We start from the raw sequence: 21,252 nt of genomic DNA, 5'->3' as shown, positions 1-21,252 counted from the left end.
TTCCCCACTCAACTGTAACTAAAGCTCTTCCCGCTACAAGTTTTGATGGTCCTGGATTAATTCCCCTACCCCATCCAGCCAAGCTTTGGGATCTGACACCCCAACGTGGGTCTCAGCTCCATCAACAGTCCTAAACCCCCATTACCCTTGGCTGCAAGGCACTCCCCAGCACATGTGATGAAAAGGCTGGCAGCCACCTTGACCTCCAGGTCAGGCAGGCCATGGCCGTGTGACACTCTGGCCTTCTCCCCATGCTGCCACCTCTGCATTCTTGCAGGCCTCACCCCCACCTGCACCATGGCTCAGCCTCCTAATGTGGCTCCCTTTCCCCAGGTCCAGATTCTTTGCTTCAGTTCCGCTTGGGTCATATATCCAACAGTAAGGTGGTAAATCTCAAATTCTTTACGGAATAGGGTAAAATGTAAATAAGCACGCAGCCAAAGAAAAAAAATCCTGGTCTCCTTGCTCCTCAACTTGCCCAGTTCAATCAAAGTACCAGAGTGCAGAAAGAGGATCTGAACATTATCCCACTCTCTGCCTCAGTACCACCAGTGGGTTTCCAACAGAGTCCCCAAAGGTCCACTCACACTGTGTTCTACAGGATACTCACTGGTACCAGAGTAAACTGCAGGAAAACGGAGCAAACTGAGAACATTCTTTGTCCCGGAAATTGTAGGACAGAGTCCAAACTCCAACTCTCCCATGTTTGACCCTAGCTCACCCTTCCAGCCCCTGCCCTCCTGCACAGCCTTTACTTGCAGTTCCTGAAATGCAGCAGACTTGCTGGTGCCTCTGCCTTTGCACATGCTCCCTCCCCTTTCTGCTTCCTTACAGACCAGGCTAAGTGTGACACCCCCTTGGAAGCTGCCATCCCCAGAAAATCAAGGCTGGGCAGGTGGCCTTTTCTGAGATCACATGCCTGGTGCCAGCCTTCCTTCTTCCTTCTGCCCTTAAATAACTGAGCACACACGGGATGTCAGCCGTCTGGCAAGGGAAAATATGAGGGAGAGGATGGTGTCTTATCACACTGTCCTAAGGGCTACTAGCAGCACAGAGTGACAATGGTAAGCAGGCTTCCTTGAAGCACTCTGCAGCCTTGATTGTTAACTGCAGATCTGGTTCCTCCACCAGACTGTGACCTCAGAGGGCCAGGGCTGCATGTTTGTATTTATACCCTAGCACCTAGCAGAGGGCTTGCTACATAGTAGGAATGTGGGCTGAAAGAATGGACTCCACAGGTGTGGTTGATCAAATGCCAATGGCCCCAGGGAGGACACTCCCAGGCTGAGTTTGAAAGTTTAAAGCCACTTCCGATGCTGCTCCCCACTGTGAGCCCTAAGTCAGCTCAATGTCAAAGGATGGAACGGTTTATTACTGACTTGCAACTTGCAGGAAGTTGTCGGTTATTTATGACACTGAGGTTTTGTGCAGAAGAAACAAGTTGAGTTTTTCCAGGAACCACCGGTAGATTGTGAAACAACTGTGAATTGTGACTGTGTGTGTACGATTTTTAAGCAATACCGTCAGGTTTTTGAAGCCATCTACCATGCTCAAGGGAAAAGAATCCTGTCCTCTTGCTGGCTGGACCTCCTTGCCCCTTGTACCTTGCCGACTGTGGAGAAATCCACCCCCCCCACTAGAGGTGAAGCACTCTGTAAGCTACCACCATCTGGGGCTCTGGGAGAGGCCCCATCCTCACTGCAGGGTAGGAGATGTAAACTGTGGTTTATACAGTTGGGCCAGCCCCTATCAGCTACTAAGACTGTGCAGTCTAGATGTCCACATTTACATGTGAGCAGACAACACAGAACTACAGGACCTATGAAGAGAATCAGCAGGCAAAATGGGGACCAAACTGATTCCTGGCTCACACTGAAAAAAAGGGTAATATAGAAAACATAAACCTTCTAAAAATTCTAAGTTTGCTTTTCAGGGGGATTTAAGAACATACACTGAGAAAACAAGAACAGGCTGACAAGAAAAAGCATCCTGAGAACACTGACCTTGTTTGGCAATTAAAAAACATGACTGCAACTGTTGCAGCACCATGGATGGACCTAGAGACTGTCATACTGAGTGAAATAAGTCAGGCAGAGAAAGATAAGTATCATATGATCTCACTTATATGTGGAATCTAAAAAAATGATACAAATGAACGTATTTACAAAGTAGAAACAGAGTCACAGATGTAAAACGCAAACTTAAGGGTTATGGGGGAAAGTGGGGGAAGGGTTACAGGGGAAAGTGGCGGAGGAGGGATAAATAGGGAGATTGGGATTGACATATACACAGTACAATATGTAAAACAGATAACTAATAAGGACCTCCTGTATAGCACAGGGAACACTACTCAATACTCTGTAATGACCTGTATGGGAAAAGAATCTAAAAAAGAATGGATATATGCATATGTATAACTGATTCACTTTGCTGTACAGCAGAAACTAACACAACATTGTAAATCAACTATACTCCAATAAAAAGTTAATTTAAAAAAAGCCACACACACACAAAAACAATAGTTATAAAAAGAAAAAATAAGCAAATGAACAGAAATCAATATATAAAAAAGTAGAAGATAATTTCTTTGAGCTGAAGAAAGACTTGAATTTTCAGTTCAACAATGTCAGAAAGGATTACTGAAAAAAGAAAAGACCTATAGCTTGATCAATCATTTTCAAGAATAAAGAAAAATTATATAAACATCCTTAGCAAACAAAAACAGATTACCCACAGGGGCAAAATAATTAGATAATAATTAAATTTCTCATCTGCAGCACTGGAGGCCACAAATTTATGAAGCAATGTGTATATACTCCAAGATGAAAGATTTGTGATTGTGACCTCAGAATTTTTACACCTAGCTAAACTTTCCTGTAAATGTGACAGCAGAGAACTCCCTGGCAGTCCAGTGGTTAGGACTCCATGCTCTCACTGCTGAGGGTCCAGGTTTGATCCCTAGTCAGGGAACTAAAATCCCACAAGCTGTGTGGCATGGCCGAAAATAAAAATAAAAAATGAATTAAAAAATAAATGTGACAGCAAATGAAGGACATGCAAGTTAAGACAATCAAGATTCCAGAAAGCAACCTCTGAAAAGCAACCAAAAAAAAATTACTTGAAGTATTCCAGCCAAATGGGAAATTAATAACATTAAATAATTGAAGAAAGAGGAAGATATGTTATAGAAAAAATTATTGTGAGCAATGAAACTAATTAAAATCTAAGATTATAGATAACAAGTGGGTTATAATGTGATGATGACACTTAATAACTGTCAAAAAAGGATGCTTAGAATAGAAAAGACATAAAATTTGGTAATATCTAGAACTAAAATTTCATGTTATTTCAACTATATCTGAATGTGGGAAGAGAAAGAGGGGAGAACAAAAAGTATGCTAAAAGTTTTATCTTATCTGGAAGAACAGTTGTAATATACTCTTGATGGTGAGAGATACAGACACACACACACACACACACACACGTGTGCACGCATGCGTTCTAATATGTTTGTTAAAAATTTAAACCAGAATAGAAAGAGGAGAGAGATATATGATATATCTCTACAAAAAATACACATTTTAAAAAAATCCTAGGAATATGCTAGTCCACAGAATATGGTCCAAGGCCCCAAAGAAAACATCAGTCCCAGATATAACTCAAATACTAGGTGACCATACTGTGGAAATTAACATCAAATATTTAAATCAAACATCACAAGCCACTTGAAAATTTTAGAAAACTCCCTCGCCCAAACTCTTCTATCAAAGAAAAAATGTTTAAAAAGAGAAAAGACTGAAATTATAGATATTTGAGAAAAATGACTATGATTACACTACATCAAAGTTATGGGATGTAGCCAATGTCATACTCACAGGAGAATGTATTAAATAAGGATAACAAATAAATGAATTAAATGTTCCGTTAGATGATGAATAATGAGAGACAAGTAGAAGAGAGAAAATGATAAAACCAAAATGATTAGTTAGAAAAAAGGAAAACATTAATATCAGTAAGCAATAAAAGGAAAGACCAAAAAGCTAGTGCTTTGAAAAGATCACTAAAATAACCACAAATATACAACATTAGAAATAAGAAAGGGGACACAATTACAGGTATAGAGGAGATTTTTAAATTATAAAAGATAACTCAGGATGAACTAGAAAACATTCCAAACAATCTGATTCAAGATCCAAAAAAAAAGGGGAAAAGACCCTACTCTTCAAAAAAGGTACCTGTATCAAGATAGTTTTTCAAGAAACCTCTATAAGCTTTAATTGCTATGTTCTTTAAACTAGTGTACAGCAGAGAAATTCTCAGAGTAGCATTTTAACATTTATTGAGTATTTAATAGGTGCCAGGCACTATGCTAAGCAATTTATACATATCATCACGTTCAAAAAAGCTTGCAAACTCATTGAAAGAGCTGTCTTATCAAATGAATAAGAAAACTTGACAAGGAAATCATACATATTCATAAAATTAAAATTAAATTTTAATTTTAAATTAAAATTAAAATAATAGTATATCATGACCAAATAGACTTTTTCCTCCCAGGACTTAAAGAATGGTTCAACATAAAGAAACCTATTGATATAATTCATCATACTGAAAGGTGAAAGGACATCTTCAGAGTCCAAAAGAACACCTATTCCTGAGTTAAAAATAAAACAAAATAACAGCAACAACAAAACTCTAAGAAAACTAGAAGTGGGAGGCAACTTTCTTAATGTGATTTTTAAAAGTCACCTACGGAAATCAATAATAAGCATCATACTAAACAAGAAAACATAAGAAACTTTCTTATGAAAGATAGGTACAAGACAAAATTGCCTTTTCTAACCACTGCTTCACATTATTCAATACTGTCCTGGCAGTGCTGGCCAATCCAATGAAACAAAGCTACAAAGAGGTAATATGTATAAACACTGGAAAGAAAAAAGGTTTTACTATTTGTAGGTGATATGACTGTTTACCTAGAAAATCCAAAAAATCAACTGAAAATCTTACAAGAATAAAAGAGCCCAATAAGATGGCTAGATGTAATATAAATATACATAAATTAATAGCATTAGTGAATGTTAATGATAACCAGTTAGAAATTATAATGGAAAAAGATTCCATTCATAATATTATTACATATTATAAAGTTAACTATAATTTAAAAGTTCAAGATGTTTGTGAATAAAACTATAAAACCCAAAGATATAACCAGAGATGAGGACAATTCTTCCAAGATTTAATGTCACCTGTCAAAATCTCAATGAATATGTAACTTCTGAAACTGCATGAATTGTAACAGCAAAAGCAACTGTACAAATTATGAAAGTAAAATTATTTTTGAAAAAGAATGGGAATTCACCCTATCAAAGCTACAGAACTCCTTACAGTAGTAAGGATTAGCATAAGAATAGTTTGGTGCAGAACAGAGATTTACATATTCATGACTACATGGACATTTAGTACAAGATTAAAAGGGCATTTCAGATCAAAGCAAGAGTGGAGTATTCATAAGCTACAAGGATATATTGTACAACATGGGGAATATAGCCAATATTTTATAGTAACTATAAATGAAGTATAACCTTTAAAAATTGTGAATCACTATATTATACACCTGTAACAAAATACTGTACATTAACTATACTTCGATTTTAAAAAATGGGAAAAAACAAAAAGTGAATTATTCAATAAAAGTTGTTGAGAGAACTGGCTTTCCATTTGGAGAGAAATGCAAAGCAAGGGTTCTTACCTTATACCACACACAAAAATAAATTCCATGGGAATGAAAATTTTAACTATAAAAACAAATTATTAAAATAGAGTATCAGTAAATATTTTCAACATTGGCATAGGAAAAATCTTTCCTAGGATGATCAAAGCCAGATACCACAAAGGAAGAGATTGAGGGATTGGACTACATAGAACTAAAAACTTAGAACACAACACCCCATATTGAATGAATGACAAAGGTCAACACAGGAAAAATATCTGCACTATAACAAGCTCTTACAATTAAAGACTAATTCCTAAGAGTAAAGAAACAAACAAGCAAAGGCCCTCAGGATGCAATTTACAAATGAAGAAGCTCAATGAATAAAAAACATATGAAAAGCCACTGGACCTCAACCTTAACAATAAACAAAGAAATCCAAATTCAAACAATAGTATCAGCTGTGGAGGAATCTGGTAGTACAGGTGGTAAATCTCCAAGCAGGAAGTAAGTTTAGCAGGAATGGAGCTCTGTCTGAGTGTGCCCCCAACGGGCAAAGAATACTTTCACTTTGCAAGCAGAGCCCCAAGAATCTTATACAAGCTATCTATGCGGGGGAGGGAGGATTAAAAGTTCACATAGGTATGCTACCTTTTGCTTAAAGGGGGAAAAATAAGACCTATAAGACTATATACTCCTACCTGTGTGTATATTCACAAACTCTGGAAACATTCAAAACTGGTAACCGTGGTTAAACGCGGATGGGGGAGGGAGAAGTGGTGGGTATTAGGCAGATGGGGGACAGAGTGGAATGGAGACTTTGTCCTCTCTATAAATTTTGTTTGTGATTTTTTGCACCATATAAATGTATTATCTATCCAAAAAATCCTGAATTAAAATCCTGTACTGTTTAGTAAAAATCATTAATATTGGACATGACTTTTTTTTTTCTCATACAGACACTCCCAGGAAGTGCATTGTTCCGGTTTTGACTTTTCAGACAGAAACTAACTACCCACATCTCATTCTAGAATCCAGCTATACTGAGACTCCATGGCAATGCTTCTGGAAAATTCCACGATAAGACTTTCTAAAGGGCAGTTTGGCAACATGTATCGAAATGTAAAACTTTCATAACCCTTCACCTAGAAATGGCATTTCTAAAAATTTATCCTGAAGAAATGACTGGATATGGGTGAAAAGATGTTTCTGCAGCATTATTTCTTATAAGGGGAAATTGGAAACTACTGCTATCCATCCATTCGCACGGGACAGCATAAATTGCGGTCATCGCTATCGATGCTGCTGGTCTGTGGACCTTATTTTGAGTTGCAAGACGTTAGAAGCTCCTTGACCCACGTTCCCGGCTGTGAGACTTTGGATCTCTGCTCCCCGCAGCCTCTACCTCGCTCTTAGAAGCTTCACCCCACCCTGGGCAGGCCTGCTTACCTGGTCAGCGTAGGGTCGCGGTGGTTAGGGTTGGAACAGAAGATGTTGTTGGATTTGCGCGTGTCATCCAGAAACTCCCGCGCCGACTGGCTGCGGAGTTCCGCCAGTGGCCGGGCCTCGTGCTTGAGGAACCACTGGTGCGCCTCGATGCACTTGGCACAGAGGAGCTGCTCGCACTCGAAGCACCAGTAGTCGGCCAGCTCTTTGCAGCGGGTGCAAAGGGCCTGCGCGTCCACGATTTGCCGGTACACATGCAGGCGCCGCTGCAAGCTTCGGAAGAAGACGTTGTCCAAGGCCTGCACATCATGGCCTGGGGGCCAGGGCGCCTGGCAGATGGGGCACTGCCCGCCAGGCTCCTCCAGGCATCCTGAACACAGCGTGTGCAGACAAGGCAGCAGCTTGGGGCACTTGGCTTCTGCCCGGCAGCCCTGGCAGTGCAAGAACTGGAACTCTTCCTCCGTGGCTTGCTGGGGGATCAGAGAGGGAGGTGAGATCTGAAGTCCCAGGAGTCCCCACCCAATGGACACCCACCCCTATGGCTGGAGGCTGAGAGTGGGACTTCCAATGCCATACCAGGCTGTCATTGGATGATGCAAAACCCAGGCTTATCAGTACCCCAATCCTCCACTTACTCAGGCCTTCCCACTCTCACTCCACAATTTACTGAGCATCTACTTCTCCTAAGACACAGTACTAGGCCCTGAGATAAAAGGATGTATAGGACAAATCCCTGCCTTCAAGGAACTTAAGTTTAAAAATGAGATTCATTAAGTGTATATCACATAACCGCACATAAAGTGCTTAATACACTTTGATATTTCCTCAGAAAGTTAAACATAGAACTACCATATGATCCAACAATTCCACACCTAGATATATACCCAAAAGAACTGAAAACAAGTACCCAGATCCTTCTACACTCATTATTCTGTACACAGCATTATTCACAATAGCCAAAAGGTGGAAACGACCCAAGTGTCCATCAACAGATGAATGGATAAACAAAATGTGGTATATACACACAATGGAATATTATTCAGCCTTAAAAAGGAAATTCTGACACATGCTACAACATGAATGAACCTTGAAGACATTATGCTAAGTAAGATCATGCAGAGACAAAGGGGCAAATATTGTAGGAATCCACTTATAGGAAATATCTAGACTAGGCAAATTCACAGAGAAAGTAGATTAGAGGTTACCAGCCACTGGGGGAAGAGGGGAATGACGAGCTATTGCTTAAAGGGTACAGACTTTGTTTGGATAAAAAAATTCTGTAAATAGACAGTGGTGAGGGCTATACAACATTGTGAATGTATTTAATGCCACGGAATTGTGTACACTTAGAAATGGAGAAAACATACATAATATATATATTTGATAACATTTTACCACAAGAAAAGTGCTTAATACAGTACCTGGCCCATGAGAAATATTCACAAATCTTAACTAGTATTGTTAATATTATTCTGAGGTGTAAATGCAAATAATGAAAGTTACTGCAATATGGTGTTATTTGTACTTTCATGAAGGACAGTAAAAAGGGCCTGGAAGAACATAGAGCAACTGATCTAAGTAGTTCCTTTGGGGGTCGGGGGTGGCTAGGGAGTTTGTGCAGGAGAAGACTAATAAACCCCTTGGGGATGGGGGTTAGGGGAGCAGGGTGCTCCAAGAAAAGGATCCAAGAAGTTTCCTAAAGGAGAGGCCACAGGAACTCTGAGGCCTTAGCCAAGGCAAGACACCTCTCTCCCACTTTCTGATCTGGGAACTAGGGTTCTTGTTTTTCCACACCTGGGACATGTTGGGGGTTCCCAGGCCGGTGCAATATGGCTACTACTCTCCCTAACAGGTGGTCCTTCGTCTGAGGCAGGGGACGTCTGAGGCAGGGGATAAGAGGCAGGTCCCAGCGTGGGGGCGGAAGAGTCCGGTCCGGGGTGCCACTGACCCTCAGCATCTTACCCCCCTGCTCGTGGAGAATCGCAGCCCAGAGAGGCCCCCCCACTTACTTATCCTCATCCCATTTTCTACTTTCCGTGACCGCTACCCCAAACCGAGAAGGTCAGGACCTCATGCCTGGTCTTCCTTCTTTGTGTCACTCTTTAAGGTGCTTGCCCAAGTTCCCCTGTCCCTCCCCACATCTCCCCCAACCAAAATCAACAAAGCCTGAACCCCATCTCCCCAAACGCAGTACTAGTACCTCTGTGGGGCTGTGGCTGTGCTCGTGGCCTTCGGAGAGGGACTCCGGGGGAGGCATGGTGGGGGCGTGGGGCAGTGCGGGGTCCTGCTGGGGCCCCGGAGATCCGGCGAGTTTAGGCTCCTGCTGCATGGAATCCAGCGCAGTTTCGATTCTCGGTTTTGATGCTGAAGGGCGGGAGAAGCTGAACCAGAGGCTTGCGGCTGACGTCTGAGCTCCCGAAGCGTCCGAAAGGGGAGGGGCCCCCAAGCGTCCGCCTCCCGAGAGGAAGTGAGACACTAGCTGTGGGCGGTTCTAGGGGCGGAGAAGTAGACTGTGGGTTCTGAAGACTCGCCTCGAGCAGGGAGGAGGGAGAGGGAGGAGAGGGGTAGACGCACAGCTGGACAGTGTCAGAGCTGACCGGGAAGGAGGCAGCCCCCGCCCTCGGTTTTGAAACATTCATTCATCTCACACTGGCATAGCTTTGTGCCAGCCCTCAGCTGGGAGCCGGAGACGCAGAGGTGAGCCACACGTGGCTCCTACTTTGGAAGAACCCCAGATCTAATGGAGGAGCAGGCCGCCAAAAGGAGATTTTCACACAGTATTGAGACTGGCTGGAAAGGAGATCCCTCAGCTGGGACATGAAGGAATGGTGGGAATTCGCCAGGGATTCAGAAATTGGAGGGACACTTTAAGCAGAGGGAACAGCACATGCAAAGGCATGGAGGTTTGAAACAGGAGAGGTTGTTTAGAAACTAGTTTTGAGAAAAAACAACTAGTTTTCAGTTTCAGTTTTGGTTATTTTCAGATTTAAGAGGGGACCCATGAGTAATGTTGACCCAGGAGTGCGCTGGGGCAAGGTGATAGCTAAGCAGATGGACAAGTACTGTGGGCGACAGTCGGTGAAGGGTTTGGAAACGAGGAACAACATGATCTGTAGTGTATATTGGGACAGTCATTCTGACAACCTAGGGGCAGATGGCCTGGTCTAGGATAGTGGCCGTGGGATGTGGGGAGAGACCAGTGTCAGAGACACTAGGAGGACACTGAGTGGAGATGAGGGGAACAAGACGATGCCTTGTGTGACAGTTGGAAGGGCTGGTGAATCTGAGGCAGTAGGGAGTGGGGAGGGAATGGGAAGAGCTGGTGGGCAGGTATGAGAAGAGTGAGGAGAGACGCAGAGGTTAAGAATCCTCCTGCCAATGCAGGGGACAGGGGTTCGAGCCCTGGTCTGGGAAGATCCCACATGCCACGGAGCAGCTAAGCCCATGTGCCACAACTACTAAAGCCCGCGCCTAGAGCCTGTGCTCTGGAACAAGAGAAGCCACCGCAATGAGAAGCTGGCGCACTGCAACGAAGAGTAGCCCCCACTCACCGCAACTAGAGAAAGCCCGTGCACAGCAACAAAGACCCAACGCAGCCAAAAATAAATAAATAAATATATTTATTAAAAGAAAAAAAATGAGAGAGCAAGTTAGCTCTTGGCCAAAGGAGAAGCCCAGCTCCAAGCTGGTGAGGGGAGAAAGCACAACTCCAGGTGGCATCACTGGGCCAATACCCCTGTCTTCAAACTTCAAAGCATCCCAGTCATTGTGCTGACTCCCGTGTACCCATTTTGTGCTCAGTTCCAGTCCGGGACAGACTAGAGGGATGGTGATGGGGCCTATCTCTTGTAAAGTTTATAGTCTGGGGTGGGGGTGGGGGGATGCGGGGAGAACTAACTTCCCAGGGACAGTGCAAAGCCTCAGGGGCCTACCCTACCCTGCAGCTTGATCAGTGCCTCCAGAGGTTTAGAATCAGGCCATCAAACCAGTAAAAGCCAAAGATGGTAAGCAGCCATCTGCAGAAGGGACCTGGAAGTGGACTGAGGCGCCTGAGGGCTGGCATGTGTGAGACAAGGAAAGCTTTATTAATTTCTTTGCCCGCTTTGGAAGACAGCCTGCCAAACACCTTGTTGGAAATGAATGCTTCTCAGAGTAAATTCACCATTTGCATTTGGGTTTTCTCAAGCCATGGAGAGACAAGTTACCTCTGGGTACCTGGATCAAGGGGCATGCTGCTTCTGCAACTGCAAGACTGAGGATCTCACCTCTGTGATGCTCTGGAGGGCTGCCCTGGGTTAGCACTGTGCAATCCCCTCCTTCCTTACTCTGCCATGCTCCCTGAGGTTTGCACATGAAATTTCTTTCTTTTTGTGCCCAAGTTCAGGCCCTCCTGCCCCACCTTGACCCACAATGATCTGGCTACTCCTTCATTCAACAGATAAGCACTGAGATCCACTCTTTGCCAGGCCCTGCTTGCTGGGCTGAGGGGACACAAACAGGAATAATTTGTTTATCATGCCTTGGAGAAAACCTAATTCCATATAAGGGCAACCTTCCCAAAATCCGTCCCTAGTTTTTGAGTTCGTGCTGAGAAGGCTGGTAGCATTTCCTTGCTTCTGGAGAAGATTCAGCTCCTGAATCTTACAAAGTTGAGCCCCTTAGAAAGCTCAACTTCTCTTCCTGCTCCTTTTCTAAGGCCTAGTGGGAGCAGGGTGTAGGAGGACAGACTCCTGCGGGCTTCCAGGAACACAGACTACCCTCCCTCCCTGCCCCGCGGCCGCATTTCGGTCCTCCCAGCGCAGGGGGCGCTGTGCGACGGTGAGAGCCGAGCCCGTCCTGCCTCCTCCTTCTGCGCCAGGGCCACCGCCCATGGCCGCGCAGGCGAAACCGGGAACGGCGACCAGCAGGGGTGGGGCGGTGTAGCGGCCGGCTGGTCAGGCTGCGTACAGTGCTGGGGCGCGGGGCGTACCCCCGTTAGGAGTCATGCTCGGCAGGTCTGGGTACCGAGCGCTGCCCTTGGGGGACTTTGACCGTTTCCAGCAGTCGAGCTTCGGCTTCCTGGGCTCGCAGAAGGGCTGCTTGTCCCCGGAGCCGGGCGGCGTGGGGCCTGGGGCCGGTGAGTGGCCGCCCAGCACAGCGGACCTGGGAGAGATCGGCTGGCAATCCTGGGCCCGAACCCTCTGCCTCTCGGGAGTCAGCCGGTCTTGCGCGCTCACATCCTTACAGGAGGGACCGAGAGGGGGTCTCCACAATGTGGAGAAGGGCTTGCATCAGGCGCTGGGATGCTACTGCTAATCCAGCCCTCCTAGGGCCACGGGGCTGCAGCACCACAGGTCTCTCATCTTCCAAGAAGCGTCGCCCCACCTCGTTTCTCCTCGGCTTTTATCAGCCCAGAGATTTCAGGTTTCCATTTTGCCTAGAAAGAAACTAAGGTCTAGGCATAGGAGGTCACCAGCATGCCAAGGGCACTTGGCTGCAGAGAAATGGCAGAATCTTCACCTCAGGGGGCACCTCTAGACTCCCTAAGCTTGAGCATGTCCCTGTTCCCTGGTGGAGATGTGCAGGCCCTCAGGTGCCTGTCATGTCTTCCGGGCCCTGTCTTGCTCCAAATCCTTGAGTAATTCCCTTGGCCCATAGGCCAGATCCCACATGCCACAGCCTAACAACCAAAACCCCAGAGGATGTGGCCCCTATGTGATCCTCCTCTAATGACAGATGCCCCTATCCAAGGGTTCCTTTCCTGCAGGGGCCACATGGGTCAGAACGAGGCAGGAAAGGAGATTTAGCATTCTGGGGCCCAGAGAGCCCGGAAGTACAGGGTTCCTGGAAGTGTGGAGCCGAGGCTCCTGTCTGCTCTCTGTTCAGGGTTGGGAGAGGAAAGAGAGCAGAAAATAACCTCTCCCAGATTCTGGGGTTTTCTCAGCTTTCACTCCCATTCTGGGCTTCTGGTTCACGGGGGAAGGGACCTGTGGTTCAAATGAATCTCATTTTCCTAGCTCTCCGTCCCCCACCTCTCACCTGAAGCTGCTTCAAGCGAGGCATGGCCCAGAGGGCATTAAAGGGGGGTGAAGAATTGTGAACTAGGAAAGAACATCTTTGCCCTCATCTCTGGCATCTGTTGAAGAGCAATTGATGCTTTATCCCTTTAAGCTAAGGTCCAGTGATGCCACCCTCACCAGATAGCCTTAGGCTGTCTCCAAAAGGACTCCTTGAAAGCACACTGCTGGGGCTGATAGTAGAGGAGGTGTTATGCCAGCAGCATTCAGTTCAACCCAGCATGTGCTTACAGATGCCCAGGTACTCCTGGCTTTGCCAGCTATGGGAGGCAATATAAATCAGACAAAAGGATTGACTCCTGCTCAGCCCAGTGAGGAGAGCATCATGTGATCGGCTTCTCAATTCCAATGACTACTGTCTCGCAGAGAATAGGCCTTGTGAGGGTGGGACTTGGGACAGATTTGTTTTGGTGTATGGGAGGAAGGAACAGTCCTTAACTAGCACCTGCCCAAAGATATGGGAGTAGTATTAGGTTCTTAGGGCACGGCACTAAAGTGGAGTGAAGAACTGTGAGCTTGGAAAGAACATCTTAGCCCTGAAAAGGAAGGAGCCACTGAAAGGGGAGGTGGGCAAAAGGTACACTTGACTGAGTTCACCCAGCCAGCAGCTGTCCTGCCAGACCCAGTCGGCATTCCTTGACTACCTCTGCTCTCTTGTCCCCAGATGCACCTCAGAGCTGGCCTTCCTGCCTCTGCCATGGCCTCATCAGTTTCCTGGGGTTCTTGCTGCTGCTGATCACCTTCCCCATTTCTGGTTGGTTTGCCCTGAAGGTAAGGCTGGCTGGATCAGCCCCCAGAATGGTTGGGCCATGTGGAGAGCTTTGGCATTGGTGGGTGAATTCCCCATCCTCTGCCCCCTTCCCTCAAATATCACAGCTCTGTGAAATGGGCTGGAAAATAATTGTTCATTCTCACCTTTCAGATGAGGAAACTGAAGCTCAGACTTGTCCAAAGTCATACTGGGAGCCAGTAAGTGGCAGAAACAAGTCTTCCCAAACTCCCAAGTTTGGGGGTCTGAACACTGGCTTTAAGGTGCACACAAATATCTTCCTCCCTTTGGGTTAGGCTAAATTAGAAATGAAAAACACTCAACCTGGCCCAGCAGGTGATGAGTAATAGGAATTTCAGGCCTCGTTTTCAACAAGGGATGGTGCAGATGGGAAAGGATGAACTAGAGTTGAGGATTGCACCTAAAAGCTGCAGTGAAGGTGGAAGCCTACCCTCGTGTGGCCCCAGGCAACAGCCAGTGTCTCTAGAAAGCTTGGGGTTTGGTGTGATCTCGAAGGGAGTCCTTAGAAGGTCCTAAATCCTAGTCCCCAAACTGCCACTGAAACAAGTATTATGTGACCTTGGGCAAGTCACTGCCTCTCTAAGACTTCATTTCTCAATTTGGACATATTTCCTTGTTTGAGGATTCCAGGAACCTGAAGTTGGCAAAGCCCTTTGCTCAGGGCTGCTATTAGAGCAGCCCAGCTTTTCCCTTAACTAAGACAGGGCAGACAGTTTCCTGGTTTGAGTCATGTCTAGCTTCAGATCACACAGGTGAAAGGTTTCACTGAGGATCAAGTCAATACAGTATGGCAGTTGAGGGCGTGGCTTTTGGAGTCATTCAGAACTGCGTTCAGATCTCGTGTGTTTCACTTGGGGGCTTTGTGATTTTTGAGCACGTCAGTTAACCTCTCAGAGCTTTGTTTTTTTCATCGGAAGACAGAGCTCAGGATACCTGACACTGAACAAGGCCAGAGGGAGAGAGGAGAGGGAGGGACCTGGGGAGACATCATTGCCAGCAGCAGCTCAGTGCTTTCAAGCCTTTTCCTTGCTGCTGTGGACAGATCGTGCCCACCTATGAGCGCATGGTCGTGTTTCGACTGGGCCGGATCCGCACCCCTCAAGGACCCGGTATGGTTCTGCTCCTGCCCTTCATTGACTCCTTTCAGAGGGTGGATCTGAGGACACGAGCCTTCAGTGTCCCTCCTTGCAAGGTGAGGGGCTTCTTGGCTCCTGTGGACAGAGGGAGTGGGGGCTTATGCTGGGTGTATTGGCCTGTCAGTAGCCATTAGGGGTGAGGAATGAGGAAGATACCAGAAAAAGGGGGAGGGGGCTGGGAGGACAGCCTTGATCCATATACCTAAGCCCACGCACTTGGGGATACCATTTTGCTCCTGAGGAGCTAGTGACCAGGCGAGTGGGTCAGGTTGGGTGGTCTCAGTGGGCCTGGCCTCCCTGCGCCCCCAGCCCCTCTTTCATGGCCTCCCCCAACAGTTGGCCTCTATGGATGGGGCTGTGCTGTCTGTGGGGGCTGACGTCCAGTTCCGCATCTGGGACCCGGTACTGTCGGTGATGACAGTGAAGGACCTGAACACAGCCACACGCATGACGGCCCAGAACGCCATGACCAAGGCTCTGCTCAAGAGGCCTCTGCGGGAGATCCAGATGGAGAAGCCCAAGATCAGCGACCAGCTCCTGGTAGGCAGCTCCACACAGGGCAGGGTTCGGGGCTGGCATCTCAGCCCAGCTCTGCCTGCCAGGGCACTTTAGCAGAGCACCAGATCGCTCTGGGCCTCAGTTTGCCTTATGTCCCAAGAGTGTAACAACTTTTGAAGAGTCAGTGGTCTGGGTGGGACTGTGAGTCGAGGAACAGAAGATGGCACCGTAGCGATCTTAGGCAAATCTATCCCTGAGAGGTGAAGGGGCTGGGACAGGGGAGTGGCCTGACAGAAATTCTTGGGTCCTGCCCCGACTGCCTGAGGTTTCACTCTTCACTGCTCTGCAGGCATTGCCATGACAACACTGGGCCTCAGGGGCACTCAGCCCCTCATGGGGCAGGCAGGTGGGTGAAAGGAGCAGGGGCCTTCCTGGCCTAGTCACCTTCAGGGGAATTCGATGCTCCCCGAGGCAGCATGTGCATTTTTGTGGGTTTGTGTTCTTTGTTCTGAAGAGAACAAAGGGACATGAGGGCATTTGGGCCTTTTTCCTGCCTCTTCTCTGAGTGTGAGCAGTTACCCTGGAATTCACCTCAGATCCCTCCTGTGACAAGATGGGGTTGAAATACATGTGTGAAGGCGTGTCCCCTGCTCCTCACGTTCACCTTGTGCTTTCTCCCATGTCCTGGCAGGGGACCGTGGGTGAAGTTTCCCCTCGTTCCCCTAAGATCTGCTTTCCCCAGGGTTAGAGGACAGGAAGGGGAGTGGGGTAATGCCAGTCCTGGAGGTCGCAGTCCCTTCAGGAAATAAATCAACTGGGTGAAATTCCCAAGAGGAGCTCTCACATGCATAGCATTTTGCCTGGCTCGGTGTATCTCTGCTTTACATTTTGCTGCAAAGGCTGGTATTATTGTTTTATTTTGGAGGAAGGAAACTAAGGCTCAGAAATTATTTGACTTGCCCCTTAGACCTGTGGTCAGGGCAGAGCTGGACCAGAGCCAGGTCACCTCCCCCCAGCCCCCAATCCAGTGCTCAGTCCTATACAACTCAGATCACAATTTGATAATTTTTTTTCATGAAACCACATTCCGTTTTGATCTACCTTTAGGAAGAGAAAATTGCTGTCGGCCTTGTTGCACATGGCTTTGGTGCAGCAAAGCCAAGAGAGGCCATCTGAGGGAGTGAGTCCCATACCAGGACATTAGAGTCATGTAGGGCCATTGCCCAGATTGAGTTGGCTCCTGGTAAAGTGGGGTCATTGCCTGGCTAAAATGAAATCTCCGGAAATCCAGCACACCTCCCTAAGGCCCGTTTCAGGCATACGTTTCTCATTCTCACCGCGCCCCTGCTTCTGCGTACTTTTCCTCTAGAGGGATTGCACGCTCCCCACCTCTCACTTGCTGGGCCCTCCTTAGCTGCTCCAGGCCAGCCACTTCACCCCTCACTGCCCCAGCCCAGCCTCCCCCATTGCCACCCCACCCGTCCCTCTGCCACAGGCCTCGCCTCTTAATCCTCAGTAGAAAACACTCTAGGGTGAGAACTCTTTCAGCTTCCTCCAGCATCACCCCTTCAAACTCATCTACATCTGTGCTGTTTCCCTGTCTCACTGGAAGCATCTGCTTCCTCTGCACCGGGCAGTGCTCTGGGCTCAGGACTCGGCTCCCTCCCTCAATTCAGCCTCTTCTTGCCTTTTTGTGAGGACACATATTTTCCCTTTGTCCCAGACCCCCTCTAGCTCTTAACCCCTCTCTCCCCTTTCCTTCCTCCCCTCCTGTCCTTCATCTAGGCTCCCCCCACGCTCCTAAGACTGACGTCACTGCCGACCTCATGGTGACCTCCCTCTTGCTAGCACAGGGGCACTTCTCAGTCCTTCCCTTACTTCACCTGGAGGCAGCCTTTGACTCCATGGACCCATCCTTCCATTATTCTTGGATCCTCTGCTTCCATTATTCCACACTCCTGGTTACTCCCTGTTCTTCTGCCCTTCTTTTTCCAGGTTTCCCTCAGTGGTCTCTTCTCACCTGTGACCTCCCAGGAGAGCTTACCCACCTGGGGCTTTCTGCTAACTCTAGACACTAATTATTCTCAACACTCCGATCCAGTCCCACTCTGCCCTGCTTCCTGGCCCCACTTATCCAATTGCGGTTGGCCGTCCCGTAGACACCTCAAGCTTAACGTGTTTAAAAAGTCACCATTCCTTCCCTACCCACCCCCAAATCTGTGTCTTCCTCTGTGTATGCTCTCTGGATAAACGCCCGCGTTCCTGATCCGTGCAGGCAGCCATACTAGAAACGTGGCTCCTCACCGCCCTCCTTGTTTTCGCACATCCGGGCAGCCGATAAGTCCAGCGGTTCTATTTCTCTAGTGTCCTTCTGTAGCTTAATAGAGTTTACAGAGTTGTGCCCCTCCCCTGGTGTGTCTTGGCTCACAGCCGCCTCTCTGCCTGACACCGCATCTGCATCACTTTTGCCTGCGGTTTGAAACAATGTCCTAGCTGGTCTCCATGCCTCTACTCTTAGCCCCTCCAATCCAGTGTCCACACGGCAGCCAAGAGAATCTTTGCAACAAGCAAGACTGCTCTGTCCCTTGCCTGCTAAACTCATCTCCGGGACTCCTTGTGCCTCAGAATAGATCCAAGTGAGCGGGAGCAGCCTCCTCTGAGCCCTCGGCTGTCTCTGGTGTCCCAGGCCACAACTGAGGGTCCAGCTAAATGGAACTGTGGTTCCTCACGGTTCCCCGAGCATTCGAGGTGCTCCTTTCTGCATTTTTGCACCTGCTCTTCCCATTGCCTGGAAGGGCCCTCCTTTGATGCCCCTTCACCTGGATGATTCCTCCTCCTCCTGGCATCACCCCCTCCTCCCTGCCCCACACCCTCTCCTGATTGCTCACTACCAGCTGCCCACAGCTGGGTTGTAATTGCCCTCTGCCTCCGTCCCAGGCTGGGAACTTCTCAAGGGCAGGCCTGGTGCCTCATGTGCCACCATGGCCATACCAGCCTGCCTAAAGAACGTGCTCTGGAAAGGTTTGTTGAATGAGTGCCATTTCTCCCCACACCATCCTGCAGCTGGAGATCAACGACGTGACCAGGGCCTGGGGGCTGGAGGTGGACCGCGTGGAGCTGGCAGTGGAGGCCGTGCTCCAGCTGCCCCAGGACAGTCCAGCTGGGCCCAGCCTGGACAGCACCCTGCAGCAGCTGGCCCTCCACTTCCTGGGAGGAGGCATGTCTTCAGTGGCAGGAGGTGCCCCACTCCCCGAGCCAGGTAAGGAGCCTCGGGGAAAGAGTGAGGGTGGTCCCCGGGGCGCTCAGCTTGGTGTCCAGCACAGACTGAACTTTGCTACTTGTTCCCTTAACCAAGCAGCTTGTGCAGTGCACACCCCGCCCAGCTGTTCAGGCCACCCCGATTCTAGAGCTGACCAGAGCTAAGGCAGTGAGAAGAGTCCAGGTGTCTGAGTGTGTGGAGGCCTTTGGGAGCCTCCATGGGAGGAAGCAACAGCATCCAGCAAAGAGTTTTGGATTCAAGGCCAGAGTAGCTTAGAAATGGCATTTGGGGTTATGGCTCAAATCTCAAGGGCAGCTTCTTAGGAAACTGAGGAGGAAACTGAACGTGGGCCTGAAGAGGGTGTAAGACGGAACTGCCGCGAAGGTACGGAGGCCACACGTTGACCTTGGCAGCACGTTGACCTCCTTCTCTCTGCCTCCCTCCCCAATCCCTTCGGCCGCCCCCAGCAGATACCTTGGATATGGTGAACGAGGTTGAGCCGTCTGCCCCTCATGGTGGTGCCGGGTCCAGCCCCAAGCAGCCTGTGGCCGAGGGGCTGCTGATGGCTCTGAAGCCCTTCCTGTCTGAGGCCCTGGTCAGCCAGGTCGGGGCCTGCTACCAGTTCAATGTCGCCCTGCCCAGTGGCACCCAGAGCATCTACTTCTTGGACCTCACTACAGGTGCAGCTGCCCTCCCTGCTGTCTTCCTTCCACCTGGGTTGCTCGTAGCCCCGACCACCCACGGTCCTTTTTCAGACTGGGCCCTGCTCCTGCCCCCAGTTTAGGGCAAACCCATAGCAGTCAGGGGCTCCGATGCCATTTGCAGACAGTGACTACCCAGGCCTCGGTCTCCCTGCCCTGTCCTCGTCAGCAGGACAACTCAGATGGCCGAGCTTCCTGTGCCAGGCGCCCCACACACGTTGTGGTCCTGTTCACGGCAGGCTCAGCGCGGAGCATGTTTTGTGCGTTATCCCACCTACTTCTCATCATCAGCGTGTGATTTAGGGATTATCCTCGTCATCCCCATTTCACCAGTTTGGAAACTGAGGCTCTGAGCGGTCACACAGCCAATGGGACTTGAACCCAGGGTATTAGAATTTGAACGCTTAACCACTCTTTCCACCCCTCCCAGTGGGACATGCTAACCTCTTCTACCCCCTGCAGCATAGTCGTCCCCCTACTAATGCTCAGTTTTCTTTCTCCCCACAGGGCAAGGGAGGGTGGGGCATGGGGTGCCTGATGCCATCCCTGATGTGGTGGTGGAGATGGCCGAGGAGGACCTGCAGGCCCTGTTGTGCAGGGAGCTGCGGCCCCTGGGGGCCTACATGAGCGGGCGGCTGAAGGTGAAGGGCGACCTGGCCGTGGCCATGAAGCTGGAGGCTGTCCTCAGGGCCCTGAAGTAGCAGGTTTGGCTGACTGTCCATAGCCCAGCCCCGAGCCTGGCACCAAGCCAGGGGGGCATCTTGGAGGAGGAGTCATTGACACTGCACCTTGGATTGTTGAGGCCCTGAGAAGTTTCAGGCCCAGCAAGAGCCAAGGAGTGGAGGCTGGGAGACCCTGGAGACTGGGAAAGGCCGAGTCAGGCGGCCCTGCCCTTCTCATCCACAGTGGTTCTCTGGACAAGCCTTTGCTGATCCTGGTCCCCTGCCGCGTACCCGGTCTGAGCTGGGTGCACAGCGCGATGACAGGAGAGCCAGGCCTGCTGTGCTGTGCTGCCTGCCTGACTGGAGAGCCAGGGCTGACAGAAACAGCCTGATAGCAGCTGGCTTGGTCCCAGTGTGAGGGAGCAATGCGTGTAGCTCGGGCTCCAAGCTCCAGAAGCGGCTCAGAGAGGCTGGAGGAGGGAGAGGGGCGGCGGCCCCCGAGAAGAGGCCCCTGCGGTGGGAGGGGTCTGGGGATCTGCTGGGTCTGCCCTGCTGATTGCAGTCCAGGCCCAGGCTGGGGGGATGGGGACAGGAAAGAGTGGGGCTGGCTGCTCCCCGGCTCTGCTCTTGAAGACGTCTGTCTTGACTCGTCTCCCAGCTCTGTCTTGCATGCCTGACAGACTGGAGCCCGGGGCAGCATGAAGGAGAGCCCTGCTGTTGCTTTGCTTTCCGGAGGTTTGAAAACCTCAAATAAATGTGATGTTTACAATGTATTTGGAGAGAAATAGGGGTAATGGAGGTGGGTCGGAGGGTCTCTGAGGTGATGCCCCTGCTGCCGGACCGGGGCCCAGGCCCTGAAGGGTGACACAAGCCCTGACAGTGCTCTTCAATCACCCACAGTTCCACTTCCTGCCAAGGGCCTCAAAGCAGGCAGCAGCAGGGCACTCTGTTTCCCTTTATAGTCAGGGTAGAGGTTTGGCAGGAAAGAGGG

The 21,252-nt window shown here is 48.9% G+C and overlaps 2 protein-coding genes across 16 annotated transcripts in view; one reads left to right on the top strand and one right to left on the bottom strand.

Annotated features, from left to right (window-relative positions):
* Positions 1-9,605, bottom strand: part of PML (PML nuclear body scaffold) — a 44,980-nt gene extending 35,375 nt beyond the window's left edge. For all 11 annotated transcript variants that reach the window (XM_067753167.1, XM_067753192.1, XM_067753199.1 and 8 more), the window contains exons 1-2: positions 9,360-9,605; positions 7,163-7,629 (exon numbers count right to left, since the gene is read on the bottom strand). In XM_067753167.1, coding sequence (XP_067609268.1) covers positions 7,163-7,629; positions 9,360-9,488 — 596 coding nt within the window. In that variant the 5' untranslated portion in view covers positions 9,489-9,605. The remainder of the gene's footprint in view (positions 1-7,162; positions 7,630-9,359) is intronic.
* Positions 9,606-12,020: 2,415 nt separating this feature from the next.
* On the top strand, positions 12,021-21,034 carry STOML1 (stomatin like 1). Of its 5 annotated transcripts, none has more exons than XM_067753128.1 (7): positions 12,021-12,275; positions 13,880-13,986; positions 15,048-15,197; positions 15,478-15,681; positions 18,703-18,898; positions 19,369-19,578; positions 20,107-21,034. In XM_067753128.1, the coding sequence occupies exons 1-7, from the start codon at positions 12,143-12,145 to the stop codon at positions 20,298-20,300; spliced, it is 1,194 nt and encodes a 397-aa protein (XP_067609229.1). In that variant the 5' UTR covers positions 12,021-12,142; the 3' UTR covers positions 20,301-21,034. The 5 variants fall into 5 exon arrangements, with proteins under 5 accessions (XP_067609229.1, XP_067609219.1, XP_067609236.1 ...); XM_067753118.1 differs by having other exon boundaries at positions 19,366-19,578; XM_067753154.1 differs by lacking the exon at positions 12,021-12,275 and adding an exon at positions 14,138-14,184 and having other exon boundaries at positions 13,904-13,986; positions 19,366-19,578.
* The last annotated feature ends 218 nt before the right edge of the window (positions 21,035-21,252 follow it).

Source organism: Pseudorca crassidens, chromosome 1, assembly GCF_039906515.1.
Source record: "Pseudorca crassidens isolate mPseCra1 chromosome 1, mPseCra1.hap1, whole genome shotgun sequence".
In the NCBI taxonomy this organism is placed as follows: Eukaryota; Metazoa; Chordata; class Mammalia; order Artiodactyla; family Delphinidae; genus Pseudorca; species Pseudorca crassidens.
The sequence above is the reverse complement of the archived record's forward strand: the minus strand, read 5'-3'. Positions and strand labels throughout refer to the sequence as shown.

What these genes read in the sequence shown, in the direction of transcription:
- STOML1 (XM_067753118.1), top strand. Translation starts at nt 12,143, where the DNA reads ATGCTCGGCAGGTCTGGGTACCGAGCGCTGCCCTTGGGGGACTTTGAC. An exon ending in CGGCGTGGGGCCTGGGGCCG is followed by an intron (nt 12,276 to 13,879) that starts GTGAGTGGCCGC and finishes TCTTGTCCCCAG; the next exon opens with ATGCACCTCAGAGCTGGCCT. An exon ending in CTTCTTGGACCTCACTACAG is followed by an intron (nt 19,579 to 20,106) that starts GTGCAGCTGCCC and finishes TTCTCCCCACAG; the next exon opens with GGCAAGGGAGGGTGGGGCAT.